Source organism: Marmota flaviventris, chromosome 17 (genome assembly GCF_047511675.1).
Source record: "Marmota flaviventris isolate mMarFla1 chromosome 17, mMarFla1.hap1, whole genome shotgun sequence".
NCBI lineage: Eukaryota > Metazoa > Chordata > Mammalia > Rodentia > Sciuridae > Marmota > Marmota flaviventris.
The window spans coordinates 76287570-76315318 of record NC_092514.1 but is presented as its reverse complement, the minus strand read 5'-3'; the positions used below and the strand labels follow the sequence as shown (position 1 = coordinate 76315318).

The following is a 27749-nucleotide window of genomic DNA, read 5'->3' as shown; positions in this document are numbered from 1 at the left end:
AGCCAACCTAAAGAGAGGGAAAAGTAAACAGTGTAAATAGGTTTAAACAGCCACCAGGAGAAAACTGGTGTAAGCACATTCCTGACACCAAAGAGACACAGAGCAAAAGCACCATTTGGGAGAGGGCCCCTCCAACAGCAGGCTCAGACTCCAAGAATACCTAGGCATTCTGAGCTGACGCAATGCAAGAGCATAACTTCAAATGAGGAACAGAGCCTCAAATGTGAAGCACAACACCAGGGCCCAGGACTGCAGAGCAGCAAATGCAGACCATCACTGCACTGCCCAGAGCAGACATGCAAGATCACAGGGCAAAGTTAGCAGCAATGCGTACTATCACAGGGTGGGGCTGTTGTTGTTGTTTCTTTTTTCTTTTTGGAGGTCCTGGGATGAAATCCAGGGCCTTGTGCATGCTAGACAAACACTCTACCACTGAACTACCTCCCCATCCCTGGGGTGGAGTTTTAACACAGCTCCCCCAGTTATTGACAGAAGTAGTCAAAATCAGTAAAGACAGACCCACAGTATCTGAGTTAATGGACACATAAAGAAGGTGGCACCAACTGTGGATACCCATTATTTCCAGTACATAGTGGACACTACAAAAATTGACCATATGCAGGTCCACAGAATAAATCTCAACAAATTTCAAAATGTAAACGCATAAGAATTGTGCAAGTTGTATGACCCACAACACTAGGGGGCGCCATCCGTATGTGACAATAATGTCAATGGCTCCCCCTAGCCAGGCATGTACACAGGCTGCCCTGCTGAAATCAGAGGCACTCTCATCAGACGCAATAAAGCCAAAAGTACATCCTGGAAAACTATGTTTCAAAATTCCAAAACACTTTTAAGCAACAAATTAATGAAGTCAAAATGAAAAACAAAATAATTCAAAGTGAATATTAACACAAATACTTCAAAACTTGTTGAATGCAGCATAGCATTTAATTCCCAGAACTAAATACATATATCTTAGGACAGGCAGATGGCTCAAGACTGATAAGGTAAGTATCATAGATGTCCCCCTCAAAAAATTGAGGAGGAGGGCTGGGGATGTGGCTCAAGTGGTAGCGCGCTTGCCTGGCATGCACGGGGCACTGGGTTCGATCCTCAGCACCACATAAAAATAAAATAAAGATGTTGTGTCCACCGAAAGCTAAAAAATAAATATTTAAAAAAGAAAAAAAAATGAGGAGGGGGATAAAATGAAGCCATGGAGGGTAGAGGAAAGAAATAATATATTAAAAAGTAAAGTAATGAAATATAACAAACACAGAGAGTCAAGAATGCTAATTACTTGAAAGGCTAATAAAATGGACAATCCTCTGGCAAGAATGGAGATTAAAAGGGCGGATGTGCAAATACAGAATGTCACGATTGAAAAATGAACATTATTATAATCATGGAGACAGAATATCATGAACAACTTTATTCCCATAAACTTAAAACCTAGATGAAATAGACAAAGTCCTCTAAAAATGTAACTTACCAAAACTAACTTAAAAAGAAAAACAAATGCAGAAAGCCATTAAAAACCTAAATCTGGACTTTAAAATTTTTTTGCACAGACCACTTTAGGATTCAATGGTTTCATTGGCAGTTCTCCTGAGCATTCATAGACCTGATCATTCCAATCCTGGGCACCAACCCACTGAGCTCAAGAGCTATCATGAAGTGGAACCCTCCCCAGCCAAGGAGAAGATGACCTGGGGCTGACTTCTCATGGCCCTGACTTCCTGGAAATGCCCCTAAGACAGCTGGAGAAGCTGGTGCCAGGAGCCCTTGATCCACCCGGCTCTGTGGTTCTAGAATGGAAGACAGGAAGGCAGAGTTCTTCGGTGCCCACTGCACACTTATACACGGCCTGGCACCCCTGGGGGTACTGCAGATCGGTGCAGCGGCGAGAGGGCGAGAAGCTGCATGCACTGCTGCTGGGGGTCTCCATGAGATGGGGACACTATGAATGCTGCATCTAAAACAACATGCAAAAATAAATCGTATTCTCACCTGCCAACAAAAACAAACAGCTATAAATGCTTTTTGTTCCTTTTTTTTTTTTAAGCATCAAGATAATATTGAATGCCTAAAAGAATTTCCACAGAAGACAGGCAAGCTCTCTATAGGGAAAAGTATGATTTCATTCAGGGGACCTACATATCTAAATATAAGAGATATGCCATGCTCATGGCTGGAAGCCTCAATGTTGTAAAGATGTCAATTCTCCCCAAATTGATGTTCAGGCTCAATGCAGTCTCAATCAAACATCCAACAGATAATGTATAGTTGAGCTTTGCAAGCTGCTACTTAAACTTATATGAAGCACAAAAGAACAAGATGGCTAAGACATTCTCAAAGAAAACTAGTGTGAGATCTGCCTTAACACGATTTTCTATAAAGCCCCAGCAATTAAGAGAGACCAGCAGAACAAGCACACAGCCTCAGGCAGACCTGCAAGTACACTGCAGCTTTGTACGTGACAAAGCAGTGCAAGAAGGGAAAGGACATGCTCCTCAGCAGTGTTAACTAAGAACTCTAGATCCACCCGGGAAAAGAGACACTGGAGCCCTGAATTGCCCCCAAGAGGGAAGGCAAGACACAGAGCTGCTGCAGAGAACACAGAAATTACCTTCACACTCAGGAAAGAAAAACTTATAAACAAAATATAAAGAAGCACTAACTCTAAAGGGAAAGACTGCCAAATCTGACATTAAATCTGAGAGTGTCAAAAGACCCTACAAAGATCATGAACAAACAAGCTTCACAGTGGAAATGTATTCATAGTACAAAATATATAAAAGCTCCTAGAATCGATAATAAAAAGATAACTCAACAGAAAATAGACAAAAATACCCAAATGGGCATGTTTTTTTTTAAAGAAACCATACAATTTCCTTGTGCCCTACACGTGCTTGCAGGCACATGGACAAGCAAGAAAATTCACTCCATCGTGGTTTGGTAGCAGGAAGGGTAAGCCAGCTGGGTTGTGCTCACGTATCGCAGCCTCACAGAGGGCAAAGGTGAGTTAAGCACACACACCACATACTCAACACCTGGGAGAATCCACTGAGGAAATGAGCAACACACAAAAAAAATAAATGCAGCCTATCACTTAGATAAATCTCAAAATAGGTAAAACTGAAGTGCAGTTTCTAGAAATGCATGCATGGATAGGAAACCATTAAGAACCATTAAAAAAGTAAGAGCAGGGGTTGGGGTTGTGGCTCAGGGGTGCGAGGCACTGGATTCGATTCTCAGCACCACATAAAAATAAAATAAAGGTGTTGTGTTCAACTACAACTAAAAATATATCCCCCAAAAAAAGTAAGAGCAAGATTTGCCGCTTAGAGTGAGAAAGTAGTCAAGATCAAAGGGCACATCAAGGGCTTTCAGGGTGCTGAAATGTTCCCTTTCCTGACCAGAAGTTCACAAATGATTTTTTAAAATATTGATTGAACTGTAAATAGATGTCTCATTATCTTAAAAAGGAAAGAAAATCAAGTAGGAATAGGGTGGATCTTCTTAAATAAACCAGGTAAATGAAAAGAGCTGTTGGACTATTCCTTGCAGGGCTCCAATGGCTGTTAGCACCAAAGAGGATTTTGTATAATTAACTAAGCCTTCAAGGTAGCAAGTCAAATCCAGAGCCCTGAGACTGCGTGACAAAGTGCCCAGTTTAGATCTGTAACACCAACCAGGAGAGGATTTGATTCTCAGAGCTTAAATCCTGCTGCATGTTTAACAACTATTTCAGTTTCTCCTCTGACCTTCCTAGCTTTCCAAAGCCCAAATGAGATGCAAATGCCTCTCTCCCCTCCAGCAGGGAGGGGCTCTCAGAGCACTGGCAGGCTTCTCACCTGAACAGGGCAGGGGCGCTCCTCCAGACATTCATCTGCACTATTTATTGGATACACCAAGACATCTTAAACTTTAATGGCATATTTAAGTTGGAAGAATACTCCACTGTAAGAAAATTAGGTCCAACAAAAAATAAACCCAATAATGAACAATTTGTTAATTACAAAAAATCAACTATCAAGAAATCAACTACACTGTGGCACACATGTGTGATCCCAGTGCCTTAGGAGGTTGAGGGGGAATTCCACGTTCAAGGTCAGCCTCAGCAACTTATCAAGACCCTGGAATTGGTGGGGCAAAGTACCCAAGAGAAGAATGCTCACAGAGAAGGGACTGGACTCCAGAATCCCACACAGAGTCACTTGGAGTTCCAGGCTGAATGACAGGCTATGTGCGCTCCTTGTGAGACTCCAGGAAACCAAGCAAAGAACAACTGCTGGGGAAGAGGAAGCTAGAAAAGTCCAGGAAGGGGCTGGGGATGTGCCTCAAGCGGTAGCGCGCTCGCCTGGCATGCGTGCGGCCAGGTTCGATCCTCAGCACCACGTACAAACAAAGATGTTGGTTCGCCGAAAACTAAAAAAAATTAAAAAATAAAAAAGCCAGGAAAACCAGGTTCCAACATACAGAAAGAAGAGAGCTGGGAGGACACCAGCAGACACAGCAAAGCCACTGGGCACAGGGCTAACCTAGACCCAGAGTGAAGGCTCCTCCAGGCAGAGGTCTTCAGACTTTTTATGCAAGTGCCAGAATCAAGATTCCAGACTTCAGGGGCCACACAGTCTATCCACCTTGGCCACTGCAGAATGAAAGCAGCAAACAACACATGAATGATGTGGCCGGGTTCCCAAAGACTTAAGCAGGGGCCACATTTGGTCTGCAGGCCACAATGTGCCAATCCCTAACCTAGATCTGTTTTTAAAAAGAAAGAAAACGATCCTTGAAAGAATGAAACTGATTCACAAGTAAATGAACTTCCTGCCAGAATAAAACTCAATGCTACCATTTTAAAAAGACAATAAAACCTGGATCCTCAAAATGTAACATTCTTTAGACTATCACTATGGTCCATCATGCAACCAAAATCACTAGATGTAAGCAAAAGCAGGAAAATGTGGCCCATAGCTGTTAGTCAGCTTTGCATCACTGTGACCAAAAGACCTGACAAGAACAACTACCAGATGCTATAGGAGAACAGAGGCAAGCTTGAAGACAGCACAACAGAAACAATCCAAACTGAGCAAAGAAAGGGGTCCTCAGCAGAACAACATCAAGCATCTAAAATAAGCATAACCAGAAACTGAAGAGGAGCAGGAAGAGGAATAGAAAAAAATGGAAGAAACAATGGCAGTACATTTTACAAACTCTTGGTAAAAACTGTAATCCTACAGATCTAAGAATCAGAATAGGCACATCATAATTAAACAACCAAATTCCAATAATAAAGAGAAAACTCCTAAAAGTAGCTGAGGAAAAAAAGACTCATTACATTCTGGAGGGAAAAAAAAAACAATGAGAGGCCAGGTATGGTGGTACAAACCCACCATCCCAGCAACTCGGAGGCTGAGGCAAGAGGATCAAAAATTTGAGGCTAGCTTCAGCAACTTAGCAAGGTCCTAAGCACTAAGTGAGACCCTGTCTCAGAATAATATATATATGAATAAAGTCGGAGACTGGAAATGTTGGTTAAGTGGTTAAGTGGTTAAGCTCCCCTGGATTCAATCCCCAGTACCAAAAAAAAAAACAAAAAACTCCCCAGTGAGAACCCTCCCCAGGATGGTACAAACCAGGGACAAAAGAGCCATTCTAGAAGGAGAGCTGCCAACCACAAATTCCACATCCAGGGAAAATACCCTTCAAAAATGAAGGTGACATGAAGACATCCCCAGAAAGGCAAGAGCTGAGAGAACATGCTGCCAACAGACCAAGACTATGAGAATGTTGCATCCTCCAGGCTGAAGGAAGATGCCAAACTCACAAAGGAGCGCAGACTAGAAATGGAAACATGGGAAATGTGGAACATTTTCTGATTTTGTAATTTCTTTCAAAGAAAACTAACTATTTTATACAAAGATAACACTGTAGCATGGGGTTTATAACATACAAGTAAATCAGATATCCAATCCAAAAAGAGAGACACAGAGGGCTGGGGCTCAGTGGTAGAGCACTTGCCTAGCCATGTGTGAGGCACTGGGTGTGAGTCTCAGCACCACATAAAAAATAAACAAATAAAGGTAATGTGTACATCTAAAACTAATAAAAATATTTTTTAAAAAAAGAAGGATGGGCTGGGGATGTGGCTCAAGCAGTAGCGTGCTCGCCTGGCATGCGTGCGGCCCGGGTTCGATCCTCAGCACCACATACAAAGATGTTGTGTCAGCCGAGAACCAAAAAATATTTAAAAATTCTCTCTCTCTCTCTCTAAAAAAAGAAGAAGAAGAAGAAGGATGCAGAAGTCTGTCATCTCACAGTTCTCATGTCACATGGAACGGGGTGTGACATCTTAGCAGACAAACTCTGATAACGTATAAGTTAAGGATGTAATGCTATAAATCTGATTTGCTATAAACCACCAAAATATTAAAACAAGAGAAACACATCTAATACACAACAGAGGACTTATAATAGGGCAATTTTTTTTAACTAACATTAAAATCATCTTGCAGGTTTTAAGTATTATAGTGCAGAAGCTAATAATGTAGCTCATTGCTTGCCTAGCATGCACAATAACTCCAGCCTGGGGGGAGGGGAATTACAGTACAGGAAAATGCAAACTTTTATAAGTATAAGTCTATCCATCCTACCTCCCACTCCTGTCCATCTGTATCTTTGCATACATTTTTACATAGATGAACAATTATTTTATAAGTATATGCGCCTTTAAAAAAAAAAAACAGGATCACTAAGAAATCTTCCAAATTAACAAGTGAATTACAACCCTGTCAGAGGACACCTGGAATGTGGTCTTTCAAACACCTCTTTAAAAACCCTCTGATGGGCAGACTCACAGACTCTGGAACAGGAGTCCCCTGTGCTTCTCCTTTGCTAGCAAAGCAATAAAACTTCTTTTTCCATTTTCTTAAGATAATAATAATTTTAAAATAATAAAAATAAATAGGAACATATCATATAGTCTGTTCTATGTCTCATTGGTTTTTATTTAATAAAATATCTTGGAAACTTCCCATACCAGCACATATAGAGTGTAACTCCGCTGTCTTTACCAGCAGCACTGAAATCTATTGACTGATGTACCACATTTACATGATCCCCTCTCTACTGATGGCAGAGTTATTTGCAGTTTATTTACATTCAATAAATACTAAGTAAGCAAGTGAATGAGTGCTGCAATAAACATTCTATGGAAAATTAGGATAAAAGCCAGTTTTTCATATTTGCTTGGATTTATTATTCCTAGATTTTAAAATAGGCTTACAATTGTGTAAAGACAAAGGCAGAGTCATTCATTTTTTAAAATATTTACACTACTTTCAAAATGCATTTCTATGGAAGTCACCAAATGAAAGAAAAAATAATATATAGAATCTCCTCAGCATAAAATGCCTCTCGAAGAAAATTCTTTTGCATAAGGGACAATCGGACCACTCCTTCTCAAATACATATAGTTAAGTGAAAAACTACAAAAAACAAAACAAAAAAAAAACAAAAACTCTAATATGGTAATAAAATAGATTACAAATTAGGAGTTCCTGCCCAAAATTAAGAACAGCAATATAAAGCACTGACACAGCACCAAGACATCAGATCATCAACACAATGTTAAGGCAATAAATAAGCAAGGGCCAGGGCTCAGCCCTACTCAGCAGGACCAGAGAGTGTCAGGGATTGAGGACAAGGGAACAAAGCCAGCTCCAAGACTACTGTAACCTTCAGACATACTTTTGGCACCTGAGCTCCTTGAGGGCACCTGCAGCAAACACAGCACGTGAAGCCCCAGGCCAGGACCCAGGCAAGGGTAAGAAGGTACCCCAAACACAAACACAGAAGAATGTGAATCAAACCAAAACTCGCGGGTGAAATTCAAGTTCTAGATCTTAGCAACAAGTTCCTAGGCTTTGCTTTCAGAGAAGGGAGTCCCTGGACAGAATAAAGAAGAAGCCCTGCAAACAAGATGAGGAAACAAAAGACCCAAATCCAGGCGGCAGAAAGTGTGGCTTCAGGCCCACTTCCAAATTCCAAAGGTCAGCCCCACATCTGCTTCCAGGTGAGAATGGAAGGATTTCCTACCTGGAACAGTGCTGGGCCAAGGGAATGTCAATGTTCAAATGGGGAAGTGACAAATGCAGAGTAGAAGAACCAGAGAGGCACATACAGCAGCAAATAAGGGTTTTTAGGACATGTCCAAAAAATTCCCTGTTAAACTCAAGCAGTTCACCTCACAGACCACGAAGTACAGCAATGAAAATGCTCACCTTGGTAGCACCTTCATTAGAAATAGGGCTACAATAGTAACTATGAGATCCTGAAAATTCCACCCCAGTTAGATCCTGAAAATTCCCAGAACTGTTTGAACAAGAATACTCATTCTGAATGAAATTAATCTGACCACTAAAGAAAGTGTGAAAGCTATTACTGGATATCTAATATCTGGAGTGATGGCTTATAAGAACAGATTCATTTTCCGTAGAGCATTCACAAACACTAACCTAAAGAAATATGTCATAAAGTCTAGTTTTTTAAAAATTTTTTTTGTAGTTGTTGATGGACAATACTTTTATTTTTATGTGGTGCTAAGGATTGAACCCAGTACCTCACACATGCCAGGCAAGCATCTGCCACTGAGCTACAGCCCCAGCCCATAAAGTCTATAGTTTTTGATGAATCTGTAATACTTTCCCTTCATTCAACATGAGCAAATAGAACAAGGATCTTAGGAGAGCTCCTGCCCTAGGCCAAAAAAGGGGAAAGATGGAGAGAGAAATCTAAGCCATCCAGCTTGGAACAGCCACTAGGATGGTGTTTGTTGAAACTTTTGCCCCCCACCAATTGATAGAAATCCTAGGTATGGCTAGCTGCCTCAAAAGGCTACGGTTTCTACACTTTATCTTCCAAATATCCAATCACTTACAATATCTAAGCCACCATACACAAATAGAATGGGGTGGATTATTAGCTTTGCCACATTGAGCATGTGGACAAAAATACAAAGAGGCTCAAGCCAGTGCCCTCAGAACTATAAGGAAGGCCATTTACTGGCCCCTTGTTTCCCTGCAATTCCAGGTCCTTCACAAGTATTAACCCCACTAAATCCCAACACTGCACCATAAGGCAAGCAGACTAAGACCCAGTTTGCACATGTGAACACTAAGGCTAGAGCAGACAGCTAGAGGGCCACAGAGACAGCCTGGACCAAGGTCAGCCACACGCCAAAGTACATCTCTTAGATTAAAAAACTCTGCAATCCTCTGAAAAAGTTCAAGACGATCCACCTCTACATCAGGAGAGCCTTTAGAAATCACAAAATTAACAGGGAGAATTAATAGGGAGCAGTGTGGGCACTAGGAATCCAAGTTGTAGGGCACTAGGAATCCAAGTTGTGGGGCACTAGGCTGGGACTCCTGGCTCTGTTACTTAATAGTAAATAGTAAAAGAATTCCTAAGGTTGGCTGCCCTCTCTAAATAACCTCCGGTTACTCAACTCTAACAAAAGCCTGCTAGTGCTGGATTAGATAGATGGATCCATGCCAAGAAATGTTTGCAGATTTGAAAGGGACACAGAGTGCAGAGTGAAATGGCTCTGAGAACTGAGCCCCTTGCCCACCTCCACACTCAGCGCAGCTTCCCCTGCCTTCCTGTGCCTTTAATCTTTCCCCTCTGCTGGCTCCTTCACAAGGAAGCATTTGTTTACTGTCACCTCCACAGATACTCACCACTGTTAGGAGGGGGCTGTGCCAACCCTGCCCTCCCCTTGCCTCCTAAACAACTAGTTATTTCCCAGCAATCAGCTTCTACTAAACTACATACTCCATAAAAACATATGTAGCAAAGTCACCAAAAGCACATGGTTAAGTCATGCAATAAATGGTTACAAAGTTTCTACTATGTAGCAGACACTTCCCAGAAGTGCTACACACCTGGGAGAGAGCCTTCATGCTTTTTCTACCCAGCTGCTTCCAGCGCTGGCCTTGCAGAACCCAACTCCACGCCACGCTGAGAAAAATGCAGATGGGTGGGACTACCTTGAAACAGATCAGTGGAGTCCACTGAGGCTGAGTGCATGTCCCAGCACCCAGCCTTCTGCTCCTACACTTTTACCTAGGAGAAATCAGTGTGCAGGTTCCCAAAGGATGCATAGAAGAAGGGTCACTGCGGCACAGTCCTAAAAGCATATATGCTGGACGCACAGGAGAGGCCAGCCCAGGTTGTAGACAGTGGACGGCACACTGAGCTGAGAGTGAGCACCTTACACAGTGCAGCAAGTGAGTCACAAGGCTCAGGGGAAAGGACCGGACTGGCAATCTAGGCCAAGAGGGTGGCTTCCCAGGACGGATGGTGACTGGGGAAGGCACAGAAGAGCCAGGAGGCTGCAGGCTGTGCCTCGGCCTGGCGGCTGGTTCCCAGTGTGCTCCCTCCTTCTTTAGCAGTTCATAAAGCACTTGCCACGCGGGAGGTGTTCTTGCCAAACCCAGGTATTTAGGGTCCCTTAAGGTAGACTCTCTTTAAAAAAAGCATAAAACCAAGTCTGACAAATATCAGGATCTCAAGAAAAATCAGAAGATAAGCCCCTTCCTTAAAATGTTTACATGTTTTAGTAAATCTCATTGAAGTGAATATGATCATCGTCTCCCACAAACGCTTCCTGTCTTATCCTGGACCCCATGCACCCCAGCGCCCGCTCTACACTCCAACCAGCCAACCCCTCCTCCCTCAGGGTGCAGCCAGGTTCTCCCTCCTTCAGGGAAGCCCTGTGAGCAAGGGTTCCTCTTCTGAAACCTGGTTCAGCTGCTGCTGTGCCCTGCAGGGCTGAGTGATGTAACAACCCTACACAACTTTGAAAGCCTCTCAGGATCAGAACCCTGTGGCAGATTCACTAGGCTGATCTGCAGCGTAGTTTATAATTCCTTTCAGGGTTATGAACTGGGTCTATACCTTCACATTCCCACAGAGGAACTGGTACAGCAGAGGCACTTACAAAGAAGTCAATAAGTAAAGCAAGAACAGGTCAATACCCAGCTGCACGACAAAACAGTTTGAGTGCCGGCAATGGCCTAACATTTACTGGCACCTGCATTCTTCCACAGGCAAGAATGCAGGACCCAGAAGACTGCCTGGCTCCAAACATGTGCTCCACCCTCCACCAGGTAGGTGACCCTCAGCAAATAATTTAACCTCCTTGCCTCGGTGTCCTCAGTGTAAAATTAGCTGATAGGATTGCTACAGCAGCTAAAGGGACTCTTGTATGGAAAGCCTAAACGATGCCTGACAAAGGATGTACTACCTCAAACTACACCAAGCTTACTAGGACCCTCCAGAAGCAGGAAAGATGGTTAGAGCTAGCTAGTGTGAGGGACAATCCAGTTCTCTTCCTAGCGTACATCTTTTTTTTTTTTTTTTTAAATCCGAAACATTTTTTTTTAATATTTTTTTTTTTTTTTAGTTTTCGGTGTTTACAACATCTTTGTTTGTATGTGGTACTGAGGATCGAACCCTGGTCGCATGTATGCCAGGTGAGCGCGCTACCGCTTGAGCCACATCCCCAGCCCTAGCGTACATCTTATTGTAATGTCTCAGCTCTTACGAGGGCAAGGATATCAAAAAGGTATAGTCAGAAGAGCTGGGAGTGAGGTCAGGTTCAGTGGCCGTGCATGTAATCCCAGCTACTCCAGAGGCAGAGGCAAGAGGATGGCAAGTTCCAGGCCAGACTCAACTACTTAGCAACAAAACTCTGTCTCAAAAGAAAACAGAAGCCAGGCGAGGTGGCGCACGCCTGTAATCCTAGCAGCTGGGGAGGCTGAGGCAGGAGGATCACGAGTTCAAAGCCAGCCTTAGCAAAAGAGAGTCACTAAGCAACTCAGTGAGACCCTGTCACTAAATAAAATACAAAATAGGGCTGGGGATGTGGCTCGGTGGTCGAGTGCCCCTGAGTTCAATCCTCCATACCCCACACAAAAAAAAAAAAGAAAAGAAAAAGGTTTAGGGATGTAGTTCAGTGGTAGAATATTTGCCTAGTGTGCAGTTTTTGCCTAATATACCCAAGGCACTAGATTTAATCCCTAGCACCACAAAAGAAGAAAAAGGAAGCCAGGCACAGAGGTGCACACCTATAATCCTGGCAATTCAGGAAGCTGAGGCAGGAGGATCACAAGTTCAAAGCCAGACTAGGCAACTTAGCAAGAACCTGTCTCAAAATAAAAAATAAAAAGGGCTGGATGTGGCTCAGTGGTTAAACACCCGTTGATTCAATCCACAGTACCAAAAAAACAAAGAAGAAACTACTAAAAATATATACAGTCAACTTTTCATATCCTAAAATTCTGCATCCATAGACTCAACCTTCCAGGATCAAAATATTCAAAAGAGGGCTAGGGATATAGCTCAGTTGGTAGAGTGCTTGCCTTCCACGCACAAGGGCCTGGGTTCAATCCCCAGCACCACAAAAAAAAAAAAAAAGGAAGAATATATTCAAAAGAAACATCTCTATTGAACATGTACAGACATTTCTCCCATCATTATACCCTAAACAACGCAGCTGAATAATTATTTACATAGCCCTTACATTGTGTTAAGCATCGTAAGTAACACAGAGGTGATTCAAAGTGCACGGGAGGATATGTGTGGGTGATTTGCAAATACTACACCATTCTATGTAGACTGAGCTTCCTTAAAGTTTGGTACCCACACAGCAGGGGATGGTCCTGGAATCAATCCCCCATGATCCGACTACATTCAAAATTGCCCACACAGTATGACCCTGATCTTGGGGAGTAGAAAGTCCTGGTTCTCTAACAACATCCATTTGTCATATGGAATACATAACTGAGCGCTGGGGTGGTAGCAGTGCTGATGATAAGAAACAAAGCCAGGTGGAGCCACACAGCAACAGGAGCGGTGGGCAGAAGCACCAGAAGCAGCATCTCCTAGGAGGCCTTGGGAGAGAAGGTGAGGCCTGGCTCTGGCTCTCACCCCCTGCCTCTGTTCATTCTACTCTCTTCCACGTGCTGCCTCAGAGCTCCTCTGTCCACCCTCACACTCAGCTGCCAGGGCCACTCACACCCCGCCTCCTGATTTGTGTCCACATCTTCCCCAGGAAACTGGTACTGCCTGAAGAGCAGGAGCTGTTGGTTGGGGGTACAGCTCAGTGGTACAGCATGTGCCTCATCCACACAAATCCTAGCACACACGCACAAATCAGGAAGTATTCACCAATGTATCTACCATGGTGCTTGGCACACAGCAGGTTCTCAATAAATAGTAGCTAAACTAAATTCCACAAGTCAATTGTTTGAAAATTAACTGACCTTTTCCTGTGTTACTCCTCCTAAGTACAGAGATTTTCATCTCCCCCACCATGCACTACCCACTACACCAGCAGGGGGCTCAGGCAGGTGCCCTATGCACAACAGATACCAATGAAGTCCAATAAGCAGAACTCCTTAATCATCACCTTGTCAATAAACGGCCTATGGATAATTGCTGCATTGTGCTTCCACTTGACTTTTTATAAGAATATGATTTTTCTCTAATAAAAATTCCTCAAGGCCATAACCATATCTTTTATCCTTTTATGTCCCACACCGCCCCAGGTTCTGTCCCAGACTTTATATGTAATGGTCCTATGATGTTCACAAAAGCAGTGATCTTAGGACTGGGGTGGTGGCTCAGTGGTAGAAGAGCACTTGCCTACGATGTGTGAGGGACTGGGTTTAATTCTCAATGCCGCATATAAGTAAATAAATATTATTAAATAAAGGTTCATCCTCAACTAAAAATATGTATATTTTTTAAAAAAAAGTGATCTTCCCACAAAACACTGACAAACCCCAATCCTCACCCTCTAACAGTGCAGGTGTGTGCACTTCGCTGTACATACATTTACCTCAAACATCAATACAAATAAATATCAACTCCTTAGTGGTTTGATTTCCCAAGAGGCATGGGTTATGATTCAGAGACTTCTGTGCAGGCCAGCTTGAGCAAGTGAGTAGATGAGGACCTTGGAGTGGCTTCTCACTGGCAAAGAAGGACAAGGCAAGCACAAAAGAGGAAGAGCAGAGCATGCCCTGTGGGAAAGACTGCACTAAAGCTATCTCTGTGCTCAAGGTTCCCAGCATGGAGTGAGCATCCACAAACGCAGACCTCTCCATGAGACCTCTTCTGCTGAAGTTCTGCCAACAATGCGCCCTGCCAGGAACAAGGCACAAACCCAACGCCCAGATCACAGCTGCCAGATTCCACTCTCCACTAACAGGAACTGGCCTCCTTGGGGAAAAGGCAGATTGCAGGACTGAGCAGAAAATGCACAAGGTGAGCCTGGAACTTCCAGCTGCGCAGAGTAAGTACGTGCTCAATACTGGCATGACAAAAGGGCAAAGGAGGTCCCCACTAAGCAAGAAAAGTCAGTAATGACAGTAATGAATCAAAAGACCAAAGGTGAGAATACTGAGAGCAAGCAACACGTTTGCTGGTACAATGCTCTGAAAACTACACACTGCTACCCAAAATGCGAACCTCAATCTGAAGATGAGGAATTGGGGACATTCTACAAAATGTACCCTTTAGAAGCATCAAAGTCTACAAATTCATAAGACAGAAAGTATAGCAGTGAAGTCAGGTGCCTGGCACACACCTAGACTTGGGAGCTACTTGAGAGGCAATGGCAGGAGGTTTGCTAAAGCACGAAAGTCGGAGACCAGCCTGGGCAGCACAGCGAAATCACATCTGGAAAGGAAGAGGAAAAGAAAAGCAGGACACCGTGGTGGGTCTGAGGATGGGAGAGGACAGAATAAGGGGCTGGAATTTATTATAGGTGGAAAGTTCCAGAGATGGTAACTACACAGTGCTCTACATCCAAAGGATCCCCCAAAGGGGATCCTGATGGTGGACTGGATTATCTCAGGTGTTCACTACAGGACAGAAAGCTGGCCCACCACACCCAGCATCATAAATGCACCCAGTGACACTGAACTGGGGGGTGCCCTCAACAGGGACATTGGGCCCCAGCTCCTTCTTTTCACTGCCCAGCAGTTCTGGTGAAGCAGCTTTGCTCCTCCGAGGGCTGCAGCCACGGTGTGCTGCCTTGCCTCAGTCGTAAAAGCATGGAGCCAGCTGACTGTGGACTGGATTATCTCAGGTGTTCACTACAGGACAGAAAGCTGGCCCACCACACACAGCATCCTGAATGCACCCAGTGACACTGAACTGCACAAGAAAGAGCTAAATGGCACCCCTTGCCACAGTAGGGAAAATCAAAGTCAGAAAATTTTTAAGAAATTGTAGATTCAAATAGGCTACATTTCAATTTAAAAGATTCTATATGCTATGACTAAGCCTGGAAGAGGCAAGAAGGACAGAATTGGTAATAAAGGGACATTATTGGTCAAACAGCAACATTTTAATGTGAACTGCAAGTTACTAATAGTATTAAATATCAATGACAGGAAAAGGAAACAAGGAAAACTACCCCACTTACAATGGCCTCAAAAAAATAAAAAATAAAATACCTGGGAATCAACTTAACAAAGGAGGTGAAAGGCCTCCACAGCGAAAATTACAGAACGCTAAAGAAAGAAATTGAAGAAGACCTTAGAAGATGGAAAGAACTACCTTGTTCTAGATAGGCAGAATTAATATTGTCAAAATGACCATTCTACCAAAAGCACTATACAGATTTAATGCAATTCCAATCAAAATCCCATTGACATTCCTCATAGAAATAGAAAAAGCAGTCATGAAATTCAACTGGAAAAATAAGAGACCCAAAATAGCTAAAGCAATCCTTAGCAAGAAGAGTGAAGCAGGTAACATCGCTATATTTAAACCATACCACAGAGCAACAGTAACAAAAACATCATGGTATTGGCATCAAAATAGACTGGTAGACCGATGGTACAGAATAGAGGACACAGTATGATGGCTGGGTAAAATTAAAACCTGTTATCAATGACTGTCTCCTCACCAGCTGTTTCCTGTTCTGCCTCTAAAGGTACAAAAATTCTCTGCAGAGTCACACCTTCCAGTGCCTGACAAGTTCAAGGTTTAACAACTTGTTATGACATCAATGCATATTGATTATATTAGACAAAGGCACCAAAAACATACACTGGAGAAAAGATAGCCTCTTCAACAAATGGTGCTGGGAAAACTGGAAATCCATATGCAACAAAATGAAATTAAACCCCTATCTCTCACCATGCACAAAACTCATCTCAAAGTGAATCAAGGACCTAGGAATTAAACCAGAGACCCTGTATCTAATACAAGAAAAAACAGGCCTAAATTTCCATCATGTTGGATTAGGCCCCAACTTCCTTAATAAGACTCCTATAGTACAAGAATTAAAATCAAGAATTAATAAATGGGATGGATTCAAACTGAAAAGCTTCTTCTCAGCAAAAGAAACTATCAGTGAGGTAAATAGAAAGCTTACATTTTGGGAGCAAATTTTTACCACATGCACATCAGATAGAGCACTAATCTCTAGTGTATATATAGAACTCAAAAAAACAAATAACCCAATCAATAAATGGGTCAAGGAACTGAACAGATACTTCTCAGAAGGTGATATACAATCAACCAACAAATATATGAAAAAATGTTCATCTCTAACAATTAGAGAAATGCAAATCAAAACTACTCTTAAGATTTCATCTCACTTCAGTCAGAAGGGCAGCTATTAAGAATACAAACAACAATCAGTGTTGGCAAGGATGTGGGGGAAAAGGCACACTCATACATTGCTGATGGGACTGAAAATTGGTGCAGCCAATATGGAAAGCAATATGCAGAATCCTTGGAAAACTGGGAATGGAACCACCATTTGACCCAGCTATCCCTCTCCTCAGTCTATACCCAAAGGACTTAAAAACAGCATACTATAGGGACATAGCCACATCAATGTTTATAGAAGCACAATTCACAATAGCTAAATTGTGGAACCAACCTAGATGCCCTTCAATAGATGAATCGATAAAGAAAATGTGTTATATATACACAATGGAATATTATTCAGCATTAAAAGAGAATAAAATCATGGCATTTGCAGGAAAATGGATGGAGTTAGAGAATATAATGCTAAGTTAAGTTAGCCAATCCCAAAAAACCAAATGCCAAATGTTTTCTCTGATTTAAGGATGCTGATTCATACTGTGGTGGGGAGCGGGGATTGGGAGGATCAGATGAACTCTAGATAGGGCAAAGGGGAGGGAGGGGAAGGTAGGGGGCATGGGGTAAAAAAAGATGGTGAAAGGAGATGGATATAATTACCCTAAGAACATGTATAAAGACACAAATGCTGTGAATATACTTTATATACAACCAGAGACGTGAAAAATTGTGCTTTATATGTGTAATATGAATTGTAATGCATTCTGTTGTCATATATAACAAATTAAAATTTTTTTTAATTTTTAAAAAATATCAATGACAGGGCTGGAACTGGAGCTCAGTGGTGGAGTGCTTGCCTTGAAAGTGTGAGGCACTGGGTTCTATCCTTAGCACCACCTAAAAATAAATAAAGATATTGTGTCCATCTCAACTTAAAAATATATATATATTAATTTAAAAAAATGACAAATGTCTTGGTTTTTATAACTGCACTGGGGTTACATAAGAGAATGACATGTTCCTAGGAGACATCCATATTTAGGAGTAAAAAGAGACAATGTCTCCAACGAACTCTTCAATGATTCAGGGAAAAAATATGTTTTCACATATGAAAATGGAGACTCATAAATCAAGCAAGATAAGAGGTAATCAACTGGTGAATCTGCCTTAAGAGTATAAGGAAGTTCACTATGCTATTCAACAAACTTGTTTGTTTTTTGTTTTTTTTTTTTTGGGGGGGGGGGGGTACTGGGAATTGAACTCAGGGTACTCAACCACTGAGCCACATCCACAGCCCTATTTTGTATTTTATTTAGAGACAAGGTCTCACTGACTTGCTTAGTGCCTCAGTAGCTGAGGCTGGCTTTGAACTCACTATCCTCCTGACTCAGCTTCCTGGGACTACAGGCGTGTACCACCGCGTCCGGCCCAATATATTTTCTATAAACTTAAAATTACACCAAAATTTGCTGAGGTTGTAGCTCAGAGGTAGAGTGCCTAGCATGCGTGAGGCACAGGGTTCGATCCTCAGCACCACATAAAAATAAAATATATTGTGTACACCTATAACTAAAAAATAAATATTAAAAAAAATTTTTTTTAAATTACACCAAAATTTAAAAATACAAAATGGTACTAGTCAAGAACAAAAATCATCTGAACAAAGTATGATGGCTGGGTAAAATTAAAACCTGTTATCAATGACTGTCTTCTCACCAGCTGTTTCCTGTTCTGCCTCTAAAGGTACAAAAATTCTCTGCAGAGTCACACCTTCCAGTGCCTGACAAGTTCAAGGTTTAAAAACTTGTTATGACATCAATGCATAATCCAATAATTTACCAAGAATGGCATTTTTCTATGTATTTAATTAAAAGAAAAAGGTTCAAACTTCACTCCGCTGAAACAGAGTGACCCCAGTACCCTTCTGGTGTGTTTGGAGTAAAGGTGGAGAGTCAGCAACCTGGAGTCACCACCCACATGTAATCCACACACCACCTTGTTAAGACTCTAGCTTTAGCATCCTACATGGCGATAATGAGGAGGAAGCATTCATATCCATTTCAGGACTCTTCTACAGCACATTGCTCAAAATGGAAAATGGCACATTTTCGTAAAGCAGGGTTTTTTTAATCTAGGTGGATGGTTTTCTTTCACTCCTGAGATTCACACGAGACACACTAAGAAAAGTTCACATTTCAAGTACAATGAAGAGAGTGACAAGACCACCAGATGGTCAATGTCCCGCTCCCAAGCTCTGTCCACTCTTTAAGCCCCACATTCTGACCAGACTCCAGTGATTCTACCTTCTCCATGTCCTGTCCTCCGGCCTTACTGTGATTGCCTCTTTTCGGGTTCGGTGGCCTCTCACCTGGAACACCACAGCTCCCTCTCCTCTTGGGATCACCTTTCCCCAAAGCCTCCACTCTACCCATAGTCCCTGAGGACAAAAATCATATTTGGCATTCCCCAGCTTACACCTAGAAGCAGCTCCCCAACCACAAGCACATTAAGTCATTGGTTACTGAGTTTACTACTCGTCAGTATGAAAGCTTTATGTTTCACAAAAGTACAACTCAGATGATTTCCTACTTAACATAAAACCAAGGTGCTCCTGGTAATAGCGTCATTCTCCCTGCAGACATCATAACCAACACATGCATCAGTGTACTATAATTAGCTGCTGGCTCGTCTCTGTCCTCCTGGGCACAGCATGCTGCAAGTGAAGTAAAGACTTCTGTCTGCCTCCTCACCAGACTGGGTCGATTCTCCTCCACTCAAAGATCCTACTGGGTAGCAAGCAGTGGTACCCCATTTGGACACAATGGAAGTCTGGAGGCCCTGCCTGCATTGTAAGGCTACATGGCAGGCAATGCCTCTCCAAGACACTGACTCTCCGGAAAAGCACTCCCAGCTCCAAGTGTGAAGCCCCCAACAGTTACACAGGCAAAGAGAGAATGGAAAGAGTGCAAATTATTAGGTCTTCTGGGCTCCAATCTAATGTCAGTTTCAGTCACTGTCTGACATTTTGGCCAACCACCTCATCTCCTCAAACCCTACCAGTTGGTTTACATCTGATGCCCACTCTTTTAACCATGCTACAACTCTCAAACTTTTGCCAGCAGCCCCTTTACACTCTTAAAGATTCCTGGAGGGGGGGCTGGAGTTGTGGCTCATTGGTAGAGGGCTCGCCTAGCACGTGCGAGGCCCCAGGTTCAATCTTCAGCACCACATAAAAATAAAATAAAGATATTGTGTCCAACTACAACTAAAAAATAAATATTTTTAAAAAAAAAAGATTCCTGGAGGGGCTGGGGTTGTGGCTCAGTGGTAGAGTGCTTGCCTAGCATGTGCAAGGCACTAGGATCTATTCTCAGCACCACATACAAATAAATGAATAAAATAAAGATCCATCAACATAAAGAAAAACAAGATTTCTGGAGACCTCCGAAGACCTTTTTTTCATGAGTTAATACTTATCATCATTTTCCATGTTAGAGGTTAAAACAAAAAAAAAAATTAATTCATTAATTCACTTAAAAGTAACTCTATAAACTCATTATGTATCAAACAATATTTCTATGCAAAAAATATCTTCAGGGCTGGGGATGTGGCTCAAGCGGTAGCGTGCTTGCCTGGCATGCATGCGGCCCAGGTTCGATCCTCAGCACCACATACAAAACAAAGATGTTGTATCCGCCGATAACTAAAAAATAAATATTAAAATTCTCTCTCTCTCTCTCTCTCTCTTTAAAAAAAAATATATATATATATATCTTCAGAAAGTGCTAGTGTGGGCTGGGGACATGGCTCAGCAGTAGAACACTTGACTAGCACACACAAGGCTATAGGTTCAATCACCAATGTTTTTTTGTTTTGGGGGGTTTTTTGGTGCTAGTGAGATAAGTGGCACTGCTACATTCTTCCAAATCTTTTTACTATGTAACTTCAGAAAATACAGCTGGGGTGGCTGGGGTTGTAGCTCAGTGGTAGAGCACTTGCCTTGCATGTGTGAGGCACTGGGTTCAATTCTCAGTACCACATATAAATAAATAAATTAAATAAAGGTCCGTCAATAACTAAAAAAAAAATTTTTTTTAAAGAAAATACAACTGAATTCTAACATTTGCTTCCACATTCAATTTGTTATGATATGCTATTTTGGTTGAAGTATAGGAAGAAAATCTGACCTCACAAAGACACATGGTTAGAAAGGGCAAGAGTATCAGAGTGTCCAAACAACTAAGAGCATTTTCCTTTGATTTTTATCAACATTGAGTGAGAGTTTTTTAAACTTTTGTTGCAACATCTATCAATGTGAAAGCCTATCAGTGAATAGTAAAATCCACTGGTCTAACTTTGAATGAATCACTTGCCTATGAAGATTTTGCATTTTCATGGATTGGTCATTTTGAAATACTGGTTTGCTGAATCATGCAGATGTTTTCAAATGTGGACATAATTCATTATACATCAGTCAAAAAATCACATGCATGTGCTGGGGTTGTGGCTCAGTGGCAGAGTGCTTGCCTCTCACATGTGAGGCACTGGGTTTGATCCTCAGCACCACATAAAAAATAAAATAAAAACAAACAAAATAAAGATATTTTAAAAGTTACATGTATTAATATCACCATGTTGTCATCATAAGAGTCTTTAAGTATCAGGGAGTTGGGGGGCTCACAGGAAGAGATACAAGTTTTCCAAAATTCTAATTTTCATTTGAAAGCTCAAATTTTCTCATTGGCAACAAATATTGCCAGTTGTTTTTCTTAAAGTGACAGTTCACTTGCTCATATCTGAACATGTGCCTGTCAACTGCCAACCTTGATGTCCAGAGCAGGCCTGTCAGCCCTCCTTTGGGGCACCTGGTATCCAGGGAAGCAGGAGCTGGCCTGCAGCCTCGGCTCCTCCTCCAGACAACCACTGGGATCACATGTAGCAGAAAGGTCATTATGCCAAGAATTGAACGGTTGTGGGCTCCAGAGTTGAGATTTAGTAAAACTAATTATTTTCACTGCTTTATTAAGGATATTCTCACATGAAACTAGAATTTTCTTCACTGTGAGTGCATGGCAAAGAAGACAGGAACCATGGCTACAGATTGCACTGCTGCCTGGAGTCGTGCTAAGACACCACAGTCTGATTCACTGTCACTTTTGCACCATCAGTGCCAAAATGGGCAGAGTGTAAAGACCAATAATGTCTTCTGTTACCATGAGACAGTCCTGACCCAGGAGCCCTGGGAGCACAGGGAACACTCTGCAAGTTCACTGGGCTAAGCTTGGTCTCCAGCATCATTCCCAGTCTGCTTAACACTGGTCTCCCATTTACTTCCATGTCACCATCACCACCTAAATTATTCTCCTAATATATCCTGTTTGAGAGCCCATAAGTTCTCAGCCTTTTAGTTGAAAGATTACAACCATTTGGCGGGTTAGATTGTGGCTCAGTGGCAGAGCACTTGCCTCGCATGTGTGAGGCACTGGGTTAGATCCTCAGCACCACATAAAAATAAATAAATAAATAAGGTATTGTGTCCATCTACAACTAAAAAAAAAAAAAAAAGAGAGAGAGAGATTATGACCATTTTGTATTTTGCTTTTTTCCAACTAGGCTTTGTTTCTCAAGTTCTGCTTCCTCTCAGTGCCAGCCATATAACCTAGTGACTTTAGGCAAGCCATTTAAATCAAAGCCTTAGTTTCCTCATCAGTAACAGAGATCATGATCCCTAAGTAACTAACTACAATAATGTTGAGCCTTAAGAGATGTAATCTGTGTGGAAGTCGTTTGTACACTGTTCACTTTTCCATCAGTACTTTTTTTTTTTGATAGTACTGGAAATTGAACACAGGGCCTCGCATATCTGGGCAAGGGCTCTATCACTGAGCCACATGCCTATCCCTTTTTATTTTTTTGAGTCAGGAACTTATTAAGTTGCCAGGCTGGTCTCAAACTTGCAACCCTTGCCTCTATCTCCTGAGTCACTGGGATTACAGGGTGGCCACCATGTCTGGACCCTTCAGTGTATTTTTGCTGCATCCCTACTATGCACCAAGCACTGTACTGTAGACTAACATAGAGTAGGGAGCATGGAGGATGTCAGCGAAATTTAGTGATCACAAATGGCCATAAGTGTCTGGGTAGCTGCTTTGGGCAACCAGGGAGGAGGAATCAGGTGTGCAAAGATCCAGAGGGAAGAGCATCTCAGGTGTCACTATCCAGGAAACAGAAAAGGCAAGTAGGCGCCAGACACAAAGTCTGCCGCCAGACCGGAAGACTTTGTGAGCCAGGGAGAAGAGGGTACACTCTGCCCCAAACTCTTAGGAAGCCAGGAAAACACCAGGAAGGAAGTAACAGAATCTGATTTAAACCTTTAGAAGACCACTATGTGCAGTGCAAGAATCAGGATGTACCTGCAGTCATCCAGACAAGAGATGGTGGAGCTTAGGCTGGGAACACAGCAGTGGACACCAAATGAAGGAATATAAGATATGCTTTGGGAGTAAAGGTGATAGGATCTACAAATGAAAATGGAGGGTGATGAGGAGAAAACATCAATGATAAACTTTAGATTTACAGCTTGAATAAATGAATGAATAACAGTGTGGCATGTTATGAGGGGGATCCGAGATGGTGATGGAGTCACAGCATCATGGGCATGCAGATGGCATTGAAATCACGGCCCTGATGAGGCTGCCACTCATCAGAACTAGCCAATTAGGTGCCAAACAATAAAGGAAACTGAGGAAGAATCCAGAGTTTCAGGGAGACACTGAGGCCAAGTGAGGAAAGAACAGTACGAGGGACCGAGTGGTCAATGGCGTGGAAAGCTGCTGAGAGGTCACATAGGTTAAGACAGAGAAGGGGGCTGGGATTGTGGCTCAGTGGCAGAGCGCTCGCCTAGCATGTGTGAGGCCCTGGGTTCAATCCTCGGCACCACATATAAATAAATGAAATAAAGATATTGTGTCCAACTACAACTAAAAAATAAATATTAAAAAAATTTTTAAAAAAATAAAAAAAGACAGAGAAGGGACCTTGATTCAGCAACAAACAATGACCACATAAAGAGCAGTCCCAGGGGCATACAACAGAGCCTCCCAGAGCAGCTGAGGGGAGGGTGCAGGGCGAGGGAGAGAGGCAGGGAGATGCAGTACCACTCAGAAGAGGGCCTACCTCGGGACTGCCCATGTGCTGTTTCTTGAATGTGTCCTCTCTGCCTCCTCCAAGCAAGGTTTATGCTCACAGGATGGCCACAAAGCAGCGCCCCTGAGCCTAGACACATGCAGACACTAACCAGGACACAGTATGTAAGCACTAACACATATTGTTACAGATTCCTAAATTTATAGCTTCACCAAAGTTGACTAATGACCCCAAGAGACTTTCCTGCCCCTCAGCATCTGCCAGCCTTCCAGTTATGGCACATGTTCATTCTCAACTAGGATTGCTTGTCTTTGTTTTCAGTCAGTCTGGTTTTCAGATACCTCTATTATCACATTTTAATTGCTAAGTTACTATTAGTTTGATATTGTCATTGTCAAATTAGTTTGTTGTTTGGTTAATTCTGTGTATAGTGAATGATGCATACATGTATTAACAGTGTTTTGGCTTGTAATTTATAAATAACTAGACGTACATAAATTACAGTTCAAAATGAATCATTCATAAACTCGTGGCTAAACAGGTACATAAATACATGTATCTCCCCCATGTGTGTTTTGCTACAATAATTTACAGTTATTACAGTTTGTTTTCCTACTGGAAATTGGGCATGGGGATAATTGGTTTCGGATGGATCTTGTGCCTGGAAGATGTGGGATGGAATCAGGGAGGCCTGAAAACTGTTGCTCTGAAATAAACCATTGACACACTCTGCATGTGTGTGGGACCGTTGATAAACATGCCCTTTACATGCATGTTGGGCCGTTCACAAATGTGTGTGCACGTGGGCAGGTCACAAACAGCAAACCTTCTCACCTGCTCTTTTCTAAATAGCAATCTTGGTAGTTACTAAGATTCACAGAATCCTTATTTTTCTTAATAAGAGCTTCTGAGGGGATGTTGACCATTTATAAATTAATGTTTAAACTAAAAGGTCGAAAATATATCCATTAATCAGTTTTGAAAAAAGTTTGAGCATAGGTTTAATGTAGCAAAAGGAACTACATTTCAAAAGAATGACATAAGAAGGCTCTTTGAGTAGAACAGGAAAAAAATTAAAGAGTTGCTTTAAAATAAATTTCTTTCCATATATGCATAGCAACCACAAATGTTTTTAACTATATAATTAGTACTAAAGATGTCCATAAGATAGAGTTATACAGCCTTTCACAATGACCAACTTTACTCTTTAAACTGCTTTTGGATGAAACAAATTTTCCTAACCTTTCAAAAGTAAGCCAAAAACAACAAATGAAGCACTGGTTAACAGTGAGTGACTGAGCCAGGCTCAGTGGCGCACACCTGTAATCCCAGCAGCTTGGGAGGCGAAGGCAGGAGGATTGCGAGTTCAAAACCAGCCTCAGCAAAAGCGAGGCGCTAAGCAATTCGGTGAGACCCTGTCTCTAAATAAAATATAAAATAAGGGTGGGGTTGTGGCTCAGTGGTCAAGTGCCCCTGTATATTTTCAACATCATATACTAAAAAAAACAATAATCCTCTATAAAAATATACATAAGCCTAGAGCAAGTCACACACTGTCAGACTAGCTTTTCCTTTTATACCACTGAAATGTTCACACAAATAAAAGCAACTTAAAGGAAAACAAACCATAAAAAGACATATTATAAGTGTACACAGGTGAGATATATTAGCACTCTTTTGCTTTGGAGACCAGGGAATAGGTAAGGGTTGGTGAAAGGCAGATTCAACAAAATTGACTGTTTCCTTTCCTACCTACCACCTACTTGTAGTCACTGTCCACAATCCAACACCATGAGAACTCCTAAGACCTAGACCCAAATGCTAACCCACCACACCCCAGACTCCCTAATTTCCACTGGAGAAAATATGTCCAAGTTACAGCAACAAGAAACCACATATAGGGAGTAAAGTTTAGAAGACTAGGATGAAGCTCACTGAAACTTTAAAAGAAGTTTGCATTAATTTGTTACCAGTTAAACCTTTTCCAGTAGTCTCCCAGTTTCCTGGCATAACTGTACCAAACTTCTGCACTTCACCCCACTTGAACACTACATGGGTAAGAAAAAATTTTTTCCAAGTTGTCTTTCTTCTAAGTATTAACAGCAATAAGTATATCAAAGAACATGTAATACTTGCAAAGCTGTATTTTTTAATTTGCTTAATTTTTATTGTCTGAATTAAAATTTCGTTTCCATCCAGTGAATAACAGCTAATCAAAATAACCTTTCCCATTTTCAACCAAAAACTGGAATCAAATAGTTTTTGCTCTTTGGTTGGTTTGCAACATGGGTGGGGGGCTGGGGGAATAATACTGGCACTTTCTCAGCGACACTCATTCTACGTCTGAACTTTCTTCCCTGGAAAAACTACCAAGTGCAAGGGGTGCCGTGAGAATCCACTTACCCGATCCTTCATCCTCCAACTCTGAGCTAAGGATTTGGAGCCTTCGATTTTCTCGCAGTGCCTCTTTTTCATAAAAGCCAGAGGCAGGTTCCAATCTGTAAGATCGGCCTCGTCTTCCTCCCCGAGTCCCAGAAGGGGCGACTGCAGCATCTCGGACTCCATCAGGGGGGGAGGGGGTGGGGGAGTCCTTGGCAGCAAGCGCTCGAGAACCTCCAGCCTTAAAAACTAGTGTGTACCAGGATTACTGAAATAAGATACAGAAACGGGGGGGGGGGGGGTCGGAAAATAAATGAATGGAGAGTTTGCGGAGATCCTTATTCAGCAAAAAGTCCGGGACCCTTTCTCTTAACTCTGCGCGGGAAGTCGAAGTGGGGAGGGAAGAGCCGGTGGCAAGTGGGGCAGCCCAAGGAGCTCCGCACAGACACACGCACACCGGGGTCCCAGGCGGCGCCGGCTCGTCCGAGGCTCTCAGCTCCCGGAGGGGCTGCGAGCCCAGCTGTCAAGGGCCGAGAGACTCCAGGCCTCGCGATGACCCCGCTCTCGGCCTCCAACGCCTCGGCAGACCCGAGGACAGGGACGCGCAGGCCGCCCGCCCTTGGTGCGGGTTCGCCTACTGCGCCAACCGGACCGAGGCCTCCGGCCGAGGGGAACAGGTTCGGCGCGCCTCGGGTCTCGCGCGAGCAGTCTCAGCCCTGCGGGTCCCGCACTCGCCGGAGCTGCTGCGGCAGGAGCCAGGACCGGCCCATCGTGCTCGCCGGCGGCCGGCTCCTCAGCCCTGGGTCCCCGCGGCCTGGCTGGCGCTGGCCTTCGGCCCCGTGGCTTTCTCCTGCCGGAGAACGAGACCCGAGAAGCGGGCGACACCGACCTGCGGAGAGAACGGGCAACCTGGGCTTGCTGCGCTAGGGGAGTTTTGCCCTCTGGCTTGGAGCTACAGTGAAACTCCTCTCATCAGCACATCCAGGAGGACGCCATATTGCCAAGGCCCGGCGTGCACCGCGGTCTACGGCGTGGCCGGCGGGCCAAGCCTCTGGGAGCGTTCTTGCCGCGCTTCCCAGAACGCGGACGAGTATCCAGAGTTCCCATCCGGTTACCCTGGTTACCGCGGTGCCACTTTCGTTGGTTCACCGCCGTTTCTTCTGCAGATACGGGCTGCGAAAGTCAGTCGTACGAGTGAAACTATGTCCGTTGAATTACTTCTTTTAAAAAGGTTTTTATTATTCAGATGGAGGTACACGCTTCTAAATTAAATGAATCGACTACCTTGCTTCTTCCAGGTTTTGAAAGGGCAACGAAAGCTTCCGAAAGAACCATTGATAATATGATAAAAAATTATTTTTGGTACACGGTATCCCACAGTGTCGATCATATTTTTTTTAATTTTTCCATAGAAAACCAAGTGAAAAAAAATTGTATAGGATGCAATTTTTTGTTTAATCCATTTTATTTTCTGAGCAGTTTATTCTTATTTTGATACAGCTTTGCATGTGAACGATGGAAGCTGTAGATTTGTGTGCATGGAGACAAGTCCCTTGGGACTTCATTTTTCTGTTTCAATTCAG

The 27749-nt window shown here is 42.8% G+C and overlaps 1 protein-coding gene across 1 annotated transcript in view; it reads right to left on the bottom strand.

Moving 5' to 3' along the window:
* Rptor (regulatory associated protein of MTOR complex 1) overlaps positions 1 to 27172 on the bottom strand; it is a 332581-nt gene extending 305409 nt beyond the window's left edge. The window contains exons 1-2 of the mRNA XM_071604063.1: positions 27056 to 27172; positions 26191 to 26434 (exon numbers count right to left, since the gene is read on the bottom strand). Coding sequence (XP_071460164.1) covers positions 26191 to 26352 — 162 coding nt within the window. The 5' untranslated portion in view covers positions 26353 to 26434; positions 27056 to 27172. The remainder of the gene's footprint in view (positions 1 to 26190; positions 26435 to 27055) is intronic.
* Positions 27173 to 27749: the final 577 nt, after the last annotated feature.